Source organism: Sinohyriopsis cumingii, chromosome 10 (genome assembly GCF_028554795.1).
Source record: "Sinohyriopsis cumingii isolate HCF-2022 chromosome 10, ASM2855479v2, whole genome shotgun sequence".
NCBI classification, from domain to species: domain Eukaryota; kingdom Metazoa; phylum Mollusca; class Bivalvia; order Unionida; family Unionidae; genus Sinohyriopsis; species Sinohyriopsis cumingii.
Window position 1 is genome coordinate 78,038,884 of NC_142970.1, and position 16,715 is coordinate 78,055,598.

General features: G+C 32.4%; 1 protein-coding gene across 2 annotated transcripts in view; it reads right to left on the bottom strand.

Moving 5' to 3' along the window:
* Window positions 1–16,715, bottom strand: part of LOC149790438 (uncharacterized) — a 110,313-nt gene that overhangs the window by 23,487 nt on the left and 70,111 nt on the right. For both annotated transcript variants that reach the window (XM_089972490.1, XM_089972491.1), the window contains exons 6-10: window positions 14,625–14,789; window positions 14,111–14,218; window positions 11,868–11,988; window positions 10,716–10,892; window positions 7,989–8,052 (exon numbers count right to left, since the gene is read on the bottom strand). In XM_089972490.1, the coding sequence (XP_089828616.1) occupies window positions 7,989–8,052; window positions 10,716–10,892; window positions 11,868–11,988; window positions 14,111–14,218; window positions 14,625–14,789 (635 nt within the window). The remainder of the gene's footprint in view (window positions 1–7,988; window positions 8,053–10,715; window positions 10,893–11,867; window positions 11,989–14,110; window positions 14,219–14,624; window positions 14,790–16,715) is intronic.

The following is a 16,715-nucleotide window of genomic DNA, read 5'->3' on the forward strand; positions in this document are numbered from 1 at the left end:
TATAACCAACTGGCCTAGTGTTGTTGGCTGTGTAAGCTTCCTTTGATGTTAAGCACTCAAAAACGAAAACATGGCAAAAGTGATTAATCTTGACAGGTGTTTTATTTGTGCCCATAGAGATGGAAGTATTGTTTTAATGTTGTTGGCTGCGTCGTCTTTGACTGATGTCATTCAATTGGTTAAAAACACGGTGTAAGTATTGAACTTGCCAGGTCTTTGATTCGTGCTCATACAGGTGGTAGTATTGCTACAAACATTAAAGTGACAGTCATTTGCATCGGCATAGTTTTATTCTTTTGTATTCTTTATTTTGGGTATTTGTAGAGGTTAAACCATGACATTAAATACCTGGTAATATACAAACTTTTACAGACAAAACCACAAATTTAAGTCCCCATGAAAATGCCTTTTTTTTTTTACAAAACCATGCAAATAGAGCCCAACAAAAATAAATGATACTACAGTAAACAGAAAACTGTACAGAATGAACATTATGATATAAAGAAAACTATACAGAATTAACCACATTATGATATACAGAAAACTCCAAAAATAAACACCATGATCTACAGAAAACTGTACAGAACGAACATTATGATATACGGAAAACTCCAAAAATAAACATCATGATCTACAGAAAACTGTACAGAATGAACATTATGATATACAGAAAACTCCAAAAATAAACATCATGATCTACAGAAAACTGTACAGAATGAACATTATGATATACAGAAAACTCCAAAAATAAACATCATGATCTACAGAAAACTGTACAGAATGAACATTATGATATACAGAAAACTCCAAAAATAAACATCATGATCTACAGAAAACTGTACAGAATAAACATTATGATATACAGAAAACTCCAAAAATAAACATCATGATCTACAGAAAACTACAGAATTAACATTATGATATACAGAAAACTACAAAAATAAACATCATGATCTACAGAAAACTGTACAGAATGAACTACATTATGATATAAAGAAAAATGTACAGAATGAACCGCATTATGATATAAAGAAAACTGTACAGAATGAGCCATGCTTTGTTATACAGCATATACATTTCATGAAGGAGATATTAAACGAGTTATAATGATGGCTAACCATTTCAAATTCCCATGCTTTTTATTTCATTTTACTCACTGTCATTTTCTTGTTTTCTTACATAACTGTATATATACAATCACAGATAAGGGGTTCCAAAACTGGACAAAAATTACCAAACAAGTATTTTCATATTCTGTCTGGGAGCAAATCTGGCTTGCTGGACAAATAAACCAGAGTGTACTCAATGATTTTATGGCACACCTCTAATTTCGCGAGTCTCCAGTAGCCACTGTAAACATATCCATGCAAAAATTCATATTTTCATGCAAAAATAAATTCAGACCAAAGAGATCTTTGCCCATTTTCCAAATAATGGTTATTTTGCAATCTTCTATCTTTATATTTAAACTCTTAATCGTTTATAAATTTGAAATTTGAACTTTTTTAAAACTGGAACTATATGGTCTGTGTGGTGCTGATATACTGTGAAACCACCTACTTCCCTAACCATCAACCCACCAACCTATTTTAACATATCATAAAAGATATAAATGGAATTTTTAAAAAGTGCATTATTTTCTATGATATCAAGATAGAGGTAATTTGTTGATAATAAACAAAGTGATGTTATCTTTTAATGACATAAGCTAATCTGTTCATAAAATGTGAACCGCTCCGGTGGCCTACTTGTTAGAGCATCCACCTCGGATGCAGGAGGCTGTGGGTTCGAACCCCGGCCAAGTCATACCAGAGACTTACAAAAATGGTACTAACAGCTGCCTCACTTGGCGTTCAGCATTAAGAGGTTAGTGTTAGGACTGGTCAGCCTGGTGTCAGGATAATGTGAATGGGTGGGACATCATGCTACATGTCTGAGGCATGATGTCCCAGTGCTAGACATCATTATGAACTGCCTCAATGCAGACATCGTAGCGATATGACTGAAAAATTGTTAAAGCTACTTTAAAAATCAAAATCACATCAAAATCACACACATCATAAAATCTGCTAGGACATCCATTCCCACTGTCATATCCTAGAATCCAAATATTACTGGGTGAAAGTCACAGGCATTGAGTAACTAAGGTCATGCATCAATAATTACCGTAATAATAACACCTGTGGCCTTACATGAAATGCATGTAGTCAGTCCACTCACCAAATTCCTACATCATTCAATACACAGGTAACATAACACTAGTGATGAGAATCCATCACAACTTCATAATCAACAATGGTTTGAATTAACCAACTGATAATCAATCATAATTGGTTACTAAGAGCAAATTTTAATTTTTGTTTGTTATAGTTATATGTTTGATCAAGAGTTCTATATGTTAATAAATGTACAGGGGTAATCTCTTTTAATGACATGTATACTTTAACTTGATAATAATATTACATTTGTGTTTTGTGTTATTTTTGTTCTACATCTTTGTTAAATTAATGAAACTTTTTACGGCTGATATGTAATTGAAATACTGTAGCATTCCCCCCCAAAAAATCCTTTCATTCATATGTGATATCTCTATAATTTAAAGTAAAGAAGGACATAGCTTTCTTGTTTGTCATTGGTTACAAATACTACAAAGGATTTTACTTTTAAACTGAAACAAATCATCAAAATGTGTTTAAATTTATGAACTAAACAATTTAACAACTTGATCATGTAATCATGACTACATGTTCCTAATTATGAAATTATGCACCTATGGAAGGAACATCCTATGGTTTTATATTTGTAGTTGTAAAGGGAATTAATAATTCATATCAACTTTAGTGGCTGGAAGTTTTACTAACCTTTGTGTTTAGCACACAACTAAAAAGAAGTAGTCTCCCTTCAACACAATCGAGTATGGAGTTTCACAATCGATTATCTTACTGGTTCGCTCAACCAACTGATGATCGATTATAATTGATAATCAGAACACTGCATAACACAATATGCAATGTATAATCATTAACATGGAAAGTTTACCTTTGAATAAACATATTTATTCTAACTTCCAGATGCCTTGGTCATAAAGGGATAGTTCTAATATGGAAGAGTCATTGTGATCATAAACACAAATACTTAACTAATGTTAGTAAAGCATAAAATGTGGGTGATGATCATATTTTTTTATTCTATGGGCATTGAAGTAACTGATATATCCAGTTATGAAGTTTCATAACTGGAACATAAACAACACCCAAGAAATGAACTACTGACACAAAATTTGAGTCACTGAGCATGAAGTATTGGTCAGTGACTTCTTTTGGTAAACAGGAAATCATCAAAACTCATACCCTCATCAACTTTCACACATTTAGGTATCACAGTGTAAATATATATATATATATATATATATATATATATATATATATATATATATATATATATATATATATATATATATATATATATATATATATATATATATATATATATAAACATAGATGGTAATGAACCAAGTGCAAAAGCTTCACCTAAGCCTACAAAATGTGAAATGTAGGTGACAGTGACCTTCTTTTGTGCCAAAGGTTTGCTGCTAATAGAGATACATAAATCTTATAGTCTGATGGCTCTATCATGAACATAGCTTAATAAATAAACGAAAACTACATAATTTAACCTAAGTCAGTGAATCATGAAATACTGCTTAACGTGGCCTACATTTGTGAAAGGTCAGAGTACTCCTCAAGATCCATCCCTCACCATACCAGGTATAACATTATTTATTTATATAGTGTGCATGAAACCCGAGTAAAATACACAAACGTAACCAAGAATGTATAATGTACATGTTTGTACCAATTTAGCCCCCCTCCATGGGGTTATTTGCTATGAAATCCACTCAAAACTACTGCCTAAGACCAAGGAAAAAATAATGGTTGACATTCAGTGAAGATGTACACATGTATCTGTGTGGATGCCAAAACAGGGGTAATACAATATGCAACTATATACACAACCATGTCCATTACTACTACCTTACCAGTTCTGAAATTAATACAGGCATTATAATGACCATCTCAATAGAGCTCCCTGCCCCCCATTATAATATGCTTTGCTATAACACAATTCTGAATATAAAATGGTGATGCCATGGACCCAATAATTAAAATTTTCAAAACTATAAAAAGAAATTAAAAATCTGAAAACTAATTTTCAAGATCTATCAGCTGAAAACTTTACTTCAAACAACTGTGCTTTATTTGGACATTAGAAGAACATGTTTTTACAGCCACAGTTTAACGGTAATTAACTAGTATTGTATTCAGGCAAATTAACATATAATATTCCTAACAATTCTCATTGGTCCGTGTCAACTATTGTATTTGGCTAAAGTCCATAGGACTGCTGAATTTGCATTCAGCACTAAAGACACCCCAGCAGATCAGTGACTAAATTTCTTGAAACAAAGCTTGCTCATTACACACAACACCAGTTTATCGTCGACCATTGTTCACTCATACTTGGGCAGCAAAAGATCACAGAAAGAATTAGCAGCAGCATGTCTTTTGAACCTGACGCTGCTTTCATTAATCTGTTGCAGAACAGAAGAGACAGGTGCTCCTTTGCATAATGTGGCTACAAATAGTTAAGTGTCACTTTCTAGTGTAATCAGATTTAAAAGTAAGTTCGGTATTATCCATATTTACAATTGAATTAAGACTTGTAATCCTGCAATGAAGACATCCTGGAAAAGGAAAGCTTACTTTATCAAAAGGATTGGGATTTCAACGGATTCACAGTGGAAAATTTTGAAGAGGCTAAAGCTATGTTATGGGGACATTTGAATTTATGTGACAATGTTCAGCACTGGATCAAAATTGATGACAACTGTTGAATTAAATGTTGTTGTTGTTGTTGTAGTGTTTAACGCAATTTTTCATCACAAGATACGCTATACATGGCGGCCAGTATTAATGAATTGAATGTAAGACTGATGCTGACATCATCCTCATCTTCCAAGGCACCATGAAAAAATTTTGATTCCAATCAACAGAAAGTAGGATCTACCAGTGATGGTGACCAGAAGGACCAGCTGGATATAACCCATGCTGTTTCCAAAGCCATATTTGCATTCAAGAAAAGGGGCCCCAAGTGGCCGAGTGGTCTAAAGCGCTCTTCGTAGCGGATCACTGCCATCTCACCTGTCTGCGGTGGTTCGAGTCTAAGATTCAGCCAATGTGGGTATGTGAGAAAGCTTGCCAGTAGCTTCTCGTGGGTCGGTGATTCTTTCCGGGGTTTTCCCGGGTTCTTCCTCCACCATTAATACTAGCCGCCATGTATGGCCTATCGTGTGCTGAAAAATGGCATTAAACCTCACAACAACAACAACAACAACAGCATTCAAGAAATCCAGGACATTAGGCCCTTAGAAATTATGCAGATGACAATTATCAGACTGCTTTAAAAATAAATATATTTAAAAAAAAGATCTGATCTCAAACATCGGAAAATTAAGAAATACTTAACAGTAGTAAATACTCATCATGTGCGTAAACTATTTTTATTCTATTTTGATTTGAACTTTTTGAGAACAAATCTGTTTTGGTAATCACTGCATTTTAAATGAATTACAGTCATGTAAGTTTATTATTTTGTTGTTTTTTTATCCTGTTATTCCATGTTTGAAATTGCTAAAAGCATGCTGCACATATTCAGTCATTAATCGTCATATGTAACTGATATTTTGAACAGAAAACAAGATATTTAATAAACAAAAATGACTTTACATTACTGTTACAGAATTATGTTCACTTATTTTATTGCAAAATAGGTGTAGGAGTGGTAAATATGAGATTGTGAACTCTTCATTAAATAAGAATTAAGATTTGAAAGTCAGGACACACTGGTTTCATGTACAACCTAAATTTAATATTTTTTTTAAGGGGGGGTGACAATATTTGTTCATAATTTTAATTCCTTTAAATCTGATGTCACTTAGATAGAAATAATAACTTGGCATCATATTTTTATTTATTCTTTAAGATATTATTATTGGGCACAATTTAACGCATAAATAACATGCAGTGAAAAAATTACCTAATTTACATAAACTAACAGTATTACAATATATCTGACATGCATTTCATTCCAAACCAGCCCCACACATGGTACTCATAAATTTTTATGTTTGATATACCATTGTTCAGTACATAGCGTGGTTGGCAATTAAGGACCCCCCGCTACCAGGTTACAATGGGGAGAGCTGTACTCAGAAGATAACAAACATAATTAAGGCTAAATATGATGGAAACAATTAGCCAGTCCCCTCTAAAATTCTACTAAGATTTTAAAGAACATGGATCTTCATATATACAACTCACTAGTCAAACCTGAACACACTTCCAATGAAACAATCACTAGCATCAAAAGATAGGGTTTTTTTCAATGAAAGATTTAATTGCTTTTTTAATTTTTGTATAGAAAATGCAAATTGAAGGAATTTTCCAAACACAAAAGTGGCTAAAGTTCTTGCTATTATTGATTTCAAGTTCTGGACAAAGTTTGGGGTTGGATGATGAGAGTAGTGGTAAAATGCCTAGCAATATATTCTAAAAGTTTGGCAAAGAAATATTAAAAAACAGAACTGGATAAATTTTTGTACTGTTACTTGTTTAGGCTCTTATATAATGTAACACAAAAAAGTGAAGACAACAAGCTTTGTAAAAGTTAACAAATAATTTCCCTAGAAAAACAAGGTAAAAATGAGAAAAAGAAATTACGATTTTACAAATCAAATCCAAAAATAATCTAAGAATTAAAGAAAAGAAGTCCTAGTAATAAAAAGTCTAATGAAACTGAGGTTGAATCCCGACTAAATCCAAAATGGAAGGCGATGACGTATTCTGTGGTCAATGTCATACTGAATTGTCAAAAGTTCTTTGTTGAAGCACAGAAAATAATATTCTTGTTTTTGAATTCTGTGTAAATTTTGATAAATGTCTTTGTCCAAGAATTAATTTAGAGCACTAGTATTTCCAGGGAAAACAATCTTGAAATCCAAATAATTTGAAGAAAATAGAATAATTAGCCCAAACCTGGTCACAAAAAAACATCTGGACATCTCCAGTGTTAAGGCAAGAATGACTAATATTTATCAGAACATCAGTAATAAATCTAACTACAATGCAAAACAGATGCCTGAATGTGGGTCAATCTTCTGGAAAACCCAGAGTTTGTAACAATCAATACATGTTATTTGACACATGGGCCAAATATGACCTTGACTGAAATCAATTGTTCTTACACTGGGAATGAATTATTTTTACAATTAAAAAGCTGTTTACCAGAACCCTAACTGGTTCTGAATCAAGGTCAGAAACTAGAAACAGTGTTTCTATTATTGGTTGTTTATAACGAAATTAAATTTCAGGACAACGTCAAATCCAGTAAATAAAATTACAATAACATGTCCTGGAATAAAATGAATTTAAAACAAACAAAAGAACGATTAAATTAAATTAAATATAAATTAAATCAAATATACATACCAGTACATGTAACTTTTGGAACTCCTCTCAACTGAGGAAACCAAAAACAATGACACTCTAGAACATGATTATCTTATGGACAGGTAAGATACAACGTTTGGTGAAATTCCATTAGATCGTTAAAGTGGAGATAAAGTAAGGGAGATAGATTGATGGATGTGTAGGCAGACAGACAATGGGTAGGTTTTCTTAAAGGGATGAAAATTAAGTTAATTTACTGCAGAAAAAGTTTGCCTGTACTGGAAAAGGGCCTCTCTTAGAGGCATCTTATAAAAACAGAGCATCAGCATAATTGCAGAGACTTGAAATGTCTTGAGGTTAAACTGCACTATGTAAAACTTAGTTGCAGTTAGTTTGTTGGCTTCTTTGTATGTAAAATTAAAACATTTTAATGGGTGACAGTCACATGACCTTGCTATTTATGTTTTCCATTCATAATACCTTGTGTCTGTAGTAGCAGAATCTTGAGTCTCCATTGAAGAGTTGTCTGCCCCTTCCATCTGCGCTGCAATGAGGAAATAAGCCAAGAAGAGAATATAGCATCACTTTTAAATCATAAACGTTTTTAAAAATGAATAGTCTATTTTTAAATTATTTATATAAAAGTCATCTTGCCTGAATATGGAAATAAACAAACAGTCATTTTAGGCTTAGGAAAAACTTTGCTGTCGTGTCAATGTTACTTACAAAATTGATGTCAAAGCTGCCAATAAAGTTACCTCTATGTCTTCCTTTCACAAGGAAGACAAACTCGGCTTTATCTGTATTAAAACCAGAGCACAATCAATGATTGCATCATATAGCTCGATGAACCTTTCAGTAGTCTCCAGCAGCCAGTGTAAACATTAATTATCATCCAGAAAATAAATTCAGACCAAACTAATACTGACAAAGAAATGTTGACCACTTTTGTAACTAAAGTTTTTTGCAATCTGTTTTTCTTTACATATTTAGATCATCTAATTGGCATCATATAGGTAGTAGTATCACTTACATACATACATAACAATATACATACAAAAAAAACATACATACATCACAATATACATACATAAAAACATACATACATAACAATATACATACATAAAAACATACATACACAACAATATACATACATAAAAACATACATACACAACAAATTACATACATAAAAACATACATACACAACAATATACATACATAAAAACATACATACACAACAAATTACATACATAAAAACATACATACATAACAATATACATACATAAAAACATACATAACAATATACATACATAAAAACATACATAACAATACACATACATAAAAACATACATACATAACAATATACATACATAAAAACATACATACACAACAATATACATACATAGAAACATACATACACAACAAATTACATACATAAAAACATACATACATAACAATATACATACATAAAAACATACATACATAACAATATACATACATAAAAACATACATACACAACAATATACATACATAAAAACATACATACACAACAAATTACATACATAAAAACATACATACATAACAATATACATACATAAAAACATACATACATAACAATATACATACATAAAAACATACATACATAACAATATACATACATAAAAACATACATAATATACATACATAAAAACATACATAACAATATACATACATAAAAACATACATACTAAACAATATACATACATAAAAACATACACAACAATATACATACATAAAAACATACATACACAACAATATACATACATAAAAACATACATACACAACAATATACATACATAAAAACATACACAACAATATACATACATAAAAACATACATACACAACAATATACATACATAAAAACATACACAACAATATACATACATAAAAACATACACAACAATATACATATATAAAAACATACATACACAACAATATACATACATAAAAACATACATACACAACAATATACATACATAAAAACATACATACACAACAATATACATACATAAAAACATACACAACAATATACATACATAAAAACATACATACACAACAATATACATACATAAAAACATACATACACAACAATATACATACATAAAAACATACACAACAATATACATACATAAAAACATACATACACAACAATATACATACATAAAAACATACATACACAACAATATACATACATAAAAACATACATACATCACAATATACATACATAAAAACATACATACACAACAATATACATATATAAAAACATACATACACAACAATATACATACATAAAAACATACATAACAATATATATACATAAAAACATACATACACAACAAATTACATACATAAAAACATACATACACAACAATATACATACATAACAACATACATACATAAAAACATACATAACAATATACATACATAAAAACATACACACTGTTAGAGGGCATAAAACATGCCATTAATAAAGTGATCTCTGTTTTACTTACAGACAAGATAATCTGAGCTTTATTGGTCTACAAATAAAAGCAAGTAAGTACCTAATTATAACACCTCCTTGGTCAATACTCCAAATCCCGTCTTGTAAACATATTATAAACCAAACCCTCCAAACCTTCTCCTCCATCCGCCCTCACTCTCTCTCCTTGATGATGCAAATGATCATCATCTCAATGATCATTTTGTATTTTAGGCAAAGAATAGTCAATACAGAATTTAAGCTAACACAGCTACCAAAGAAGACAAATCAACCAAAACCTTTTACCACTACAGTGGCCTAGGGGAGGCAGATGCTCATGGTTGTGGGTTCAAACCTAGGTCGAGTCATACCAAAGACTTATAAAAATGGTACTAGCAGCTGCCTTGTTTGGCACTCAACATTAAGAGGTTTGTGTTAGGACTGGTATCAGGATAATGTGACTGGGTGGGACCTGAAGCTACATGTTTGCGACATGATGTCCCAGTACTAGACTATCACAATAAACTGCCACTACAGACATTGTAGCAATATGGCTGATTTTTTTAATAAAGTTATGGTAAAAATCTAAAACACACACACATACACACACCCAAGACCTTCAAAAAACAGCTGACAATACTGCCAGCAATTTTTTTATACTTATGTGGGCTTGACACAGAGTCTCATACCTGAAAATGATAACTCACCAATGGTTTTTTCGGAATGTAGTGCATTCAGTGTCCTAAGATCTGTGGTCTTCATCAGCAGTTTAGCAAACAGGGTGTTGTCCTCTCGATGATTCATGTTAATCATATTCTGCAGGCTCTCCGTTAGCTTGTTCTGTACCTTCTCAATTTGTTCAATGTTACGGAGTCCAGGACGATCTGAAAAATTAAGATCATGCACAGTTCCTGCCAAGATCTAACACAGGTGGCAAAGGCAAAAGTATGTGCCTAATATAAAGTGAAGAATTTTAAAGCATAAACGGCATGTTATATGCCCACTGCGTAATTAAAAATCTTCTATGTACGCACTGACTCTGTGGATTATTGACCAACAAGTCTCAGCGACCTGATAATAATAATAATAATAATGAAGACTTTGCATAGTGCCTAAACTTAAAAAGCTCTAAGCGCTTTACAAACAGTACATATCATAAAGTTGTAATGACAGTACCTTGTACAGTGCATATCACCAAGTTGTAAAGGTATTACCTTGTACAGTACATATCATAATGTTGTAATGTAAGTACCTTGTACAGTGCATATCACCAAGTTGTAAAGGTATTACCTTGTACAGTACATATCATAATGTTGTAATGTAAGTACCTTGTACAGTGCATATCACCAAATTTTAAAGGTATTACCTTGTACAGTACATATCATAAAGTTGTAATGACTGTACCTTGTACAAAGCATATCACCAAGTTTTAAAGGTATTACCTTGTACAGTACATACCATAAAGTTGTAATGACAGTACCTTGTACAAAGCATATCACCAAGTTTTAAAGGTATTACCTTGTACAGTACATATCAAGAAGTTGTAAAGACTTGTATAATGCATATCACAAAGCTGAAATGGCATTACCTTGTATAGTGCATATCACAAAGTTTTAATGGCATTACCTTGTATATAGCAAATCAAAAATGATGGTAATTATAAGATTTGATTCACTGCCATAAATATATATATAATGAATTCTAACATTGTACAGAGTACTGCATTTGAGGGTTACAATATTATGCATGTACAGCCATGAAAATATCAATATTACTGATAACTATTGCATATGATAACTACAGCAGCAAATATACCATACATATCAATGGTACTAAAGCAATTAAAAAAAGATAATTACCTGGAGAAAGCAATACAACAGCAGAGAATAAAGCTATCTCGTCATCATTTAAGTTCAGCTTGTTAAACCTTTCAGCAAAATCAAACATGGAGTCAAGCAGAAAACCAACACCACTGTTCACCTGAAACACAAAGAACTCGCAATTGAGAAAATACAGTATAATCCACATAACTCAAACATAAAGTTTTCAAACATCAAGTTCTCAAACATCAGGTACTCAAACAACAAGTTCTCAAACATCAGGTACTCAAACATCAAGGATCACTCAAATGACTTGCTCAGTCCTGTATATAGTTTTATCTTGTCAAAAACTCAAAAACATTTTTAAAAACTTTAGAAAAAAATAAGCCTGCACCATATGTTTTTGAAGTTCAACATTTATGCACATTTACCTTCTGATTTCATTTTTTTCTTTATTTCCTCCAAAAATTAAATACCAAACTAAAACGATGGCAATGTTCTACAATGCTCTCTCATTATAATGTTGTTAATGTCAGTCATAAAAAGTGTACTACTTTACAAGTAAGCCATCTTGTAATGTGGTACGAGTTACATTGCATAAAAAACAAAAACTGTAAGTATAAACTACAAGAAATGAATACCCTGCAAATGATCTTGTTAATTACATCTTGCTAAACTTAAACAGAAGAACTGCTCTAAGAAAACCAAAATTATAGATCTTATTAATGATGATGCAGAATTTGAAATACAACATTCATTATTCAAGTTATGCTGAGGAAACCAAAGTCACAAGGGCCATAAATCTTCTAAATGAAATTGTGTAACATGTGATATTAACTTCAAATTTTGTTTAAGATCTAATCACTATAAAGCTGCAGGTCAAATTTAGTTTTAATATAACAAAGCCTAATAACTAAAGTCAGGATAAACGTCAGTCAGGAGCCATTATGATGTGGAATGCTGAACTCACCAAAATGTTTTCTCAATATCAAGCTGGCTGCTAAATTTCATCAAAGCTTATTAAGTAATGCAACAGAAAACAAAGTGAACAGGATTGACAATTAGAAACCACTACTTCTGAAACAAAATTCATGAAATGCTGGAATTCAAAATCACACATGATCTTATAAATGTTAGGCAGAATACCAATCTGGCTGAAGTTTCAGAAAGCTTTGTCAAATTATGCTGTGAAAACCAAGTATGATAGGAAGTCAGGGGCCACAACTCTTCTAAATAATGACACAGAAGGATAAATATTAACTCCTCTGAGGCTTCATTAATGTTAAGCTACAAGCTAAGTTTGGTTGAATGCAACAAGCCTTGGCAGAGTAATGTTGCACAAGTTGGGAAATTATCATAAGGCATAAGTAACTGAACTTAAGGTCCTATCAATATATCAAAAATGAATAAAATCTGACAGAAATCAACAAATATTGCTGAAGTTATCTTGCAGGGGAAAAAAAGCAGAGAGATTGGGCAATCAGGATTCCATAATTTCCTGCTGGGCATACTTGAGAAGAGGGTAAGTGACAAGCATAGATGTATTTTTCATATGCAAATTAATGTTCCTTCATCTATTTTAAATAAAAAAATAAAGATGGTCTTACTGTAGACAATAGAAAGAAACATTACTGTACAATTCTGTACAACTGAATGTTCTACTTGTGTTCTTAAATAAAATATTGCCACCCTGGACATTTATTTGAAAATGTGACATTATGAGAAAGAGACTCTTTGTAAAAAGATATTTCTGCTGCTGGTGAAAAACTGAGATAATCAAAACAAGATCGACACATATCTGTATGAATTTTTAATGCAGACTTTTCATACTCATCACTCAACAGTTTCTTATATGCATAATTCTGGAACTTTTCACCTTGTCGATTCTGACCAAACATTTAATGGGAATATCTTGGATGTTACCCTAGAGACAACTCTGAACAGGCACTGCTAATTCTGTGGGAATTTCAACACCCTTGTTTTAAAATAAAACAATAAAATATTAGCAATTACCAAATCAAATTAATCTGTTTCACCAAGTGCAGGTTTTAAGTAGATGTAAACAACAATTATGAATGGACAATGCAAGACAAAGAAAGGACCACACCATAAGCCCATAGCCAGGTGACCTGAAAGTCAATGTCGAGATCCACTAATTTGCTTTTTTTTCCTGTATATAATGCAAGTTATAAGGAGGGCAGGTTGGTAGGTAGGCTGGTGGGTGATTATTCATTCTAAGTAAGTAAAAAAAATTAAAGGCAAGAAACGTAAGTAGTCCTTACACCAGTGGTCAGTCTTTTGTAAAGCTTTCCATTCAGAAACATCATTGTGTTGGTCTCTGTATCAAATAAACAGGCAAACCGAACCAGCAACACCTCAAATGTAGCTGCCTGAAAAACACACATTAGAATAAATTAGAAGACTGACAGCTAGATATAAACAGTTAGATATATAGATTCATAAACAGCTTAACATTTGTCAGTATGTATGTCTTTATAATAATAATAATACCTAAATAGCAAGTAAACATAATGCCTATCGACAAACTATACTTAATTTTAAAAAACTGAATGACTCCAAAACATTTTCTTCTTTATGTGTAATTATCATTTACTCTCTCAATTCTCCACAAGTATTCTGCAGAATTTGTTGCCTCATCTGCACTCATGTTCTGCTCTATCCCCTTTCTGGGCCAAAATCAGCAATTTCACTGAGACATTATGTGACCTTCTGGGCTAAAATCAGCCTAAAGAAGACCGTATCCCTTTTATGTAAAAATTTTGAGGATTAACATACCTTGAGAAGGGTAACTTGGTCATCTTGATTGAGAAGGGCAAAACCATGAATACACTTTGCAAAGTCCACAACTGCCTTGATAGTAGGAGCAAAAAATTCAGAGAAATCCTTCAACTCTTGGTTATCTGTTGGGTCAGAACTCAGCGTTAAGTTCAGGGGGCAAGCCTGGAGAAAAAGAAGAAAAAAGATTATAATTAAATTGCTGAAGAAAAATCCTTGTTAGTTTACCAACCCAAGTGTGCTTAAGGTATGGACCTACACCTGTCCATCCTTATGTAAACAACTGCTGGTTAGCATTCCTGAATCCATGTTTCTGACCAGATTTTGATCAAACTTTGAATAAAGGATGAAGTTGACGTATCTCATGTGAATTCAGATACAAGCAAGATCCACACATATAAAGGTCTGTCTTGCTGACGGAGTTCAATGTACTGCATCAAATCCCTCAAATTCCTCTTTGATGTCACTCTTGAAAAGTAACTATATGTCCCAACCTCTCATTCTTCTCCACTCCATAACAGAAGACTCTACAACACTGAATTACCTCCCATGGCAATCATCATTGCACAGGCAATTATGATTTGCTTGTCCATCACAGTGTACGAATTCTACATGGCCCATTTTGAAACTTTACTACATTTGTTCAGATTTAAAATCAAACACAAGATGCTAAGTGAATGTTTAGGTCAAGTATTATTCTTAATTGGACAGTCATGACACTTCTGATATTTATCTCAGTGTCAAGGCTAGAATTCAGCAAGGCAATCCATTGTAATTATGTTTTGCACATCAAAGATTTACATGGTGCAGATTACCTTTAGAAACACCCAACCATGCCAATTAAACATTCATTACTCTTCTGTAACAATGAAGTGGCAAACAATGAACTTTCAGGTCAGTAATGTAACAATGAACCAAGTTTATTTTCAAAAGAAAAACAGATTGCAAAATTTACCTGGACAACAATGTGATTATGTTTAGCATATCAAAGCTTCAGTCATCATTGACAACATGTATCATGAAAAGATCACAGTGCATCAATGAAGCAGTGATCACTGTATCATCAAAGCTTCAGTCATGATTGACAACATGTATCATGAAAAGATCACAGTGCATCAACGAAGCAGCGATCACTATCATCAAAGCTTCAGTCATGAATAACAACATGTATCATGAAAAGATCAGTGCATCAATGAAGCAGTGATCACTGTATCATCAAAGTTTCAGTCATGATTGACAACATGTATCATGAGAAGATCAGTGCATCAATGAAGCAGTGATCACTGTATATCAAAGCTTCAGTCATGATTGACAACATGTATCATGAAAAGATCAGTGCATCAATGAAGCAGTGATCACTGTATCATCAAAGATTCAGTCATCATTGACAACATGTATCATGAAAAGAACAGTGTGTCAATGAAGCAGTGATCACTGTATCATCAAAGCTTTAGTCATCATTGACATGTATCATGAAAAGATAACAGTGCATCAATGAAGCAGTGATCACTGTATCATCAAAGATTCAGTCATCATTGACAATACGTATCATGAAAAAAACAGTGTGTCAAGAAGTAGTGATCACTGTATCATCAAAGCTTCGGTCATCAATGACAACATGTATCATGAAAAGATCACAAAGCGTCAATGAAGCAGTGATCACTGTATCATCAAAGCTTCAGCCATAACTGATATGAATCATGAAAAGATCAGTGAATCAATGAAGTGATCACTGTATCATCAAAGATTCAGTCATCATTGACAACATGTATCACGAAAAGAACACAGTGCGTCAATGAAGCAAAGCTTCAGTCATCATTGACAACATGTATCATGAAAAGATCAATGCGTCAATGAAGCAGTGATCACTGTATCATCAAAGCTTCAGTCATCACTGACAACATGCATCATGAAAATATCAGTGCATCAATGAAGCAGTGATTACTGTATCATCAAAGCTTCAGTCATCATTGACATGTATCATGAAAAGATCACAGTGCGTCAATGAGGTAGTGATCACTGTATCATCAAAGATTCAGTCATGATTGACAACATGTATCATGAAAAAACTTCGTATCATCAAAGCTTCAG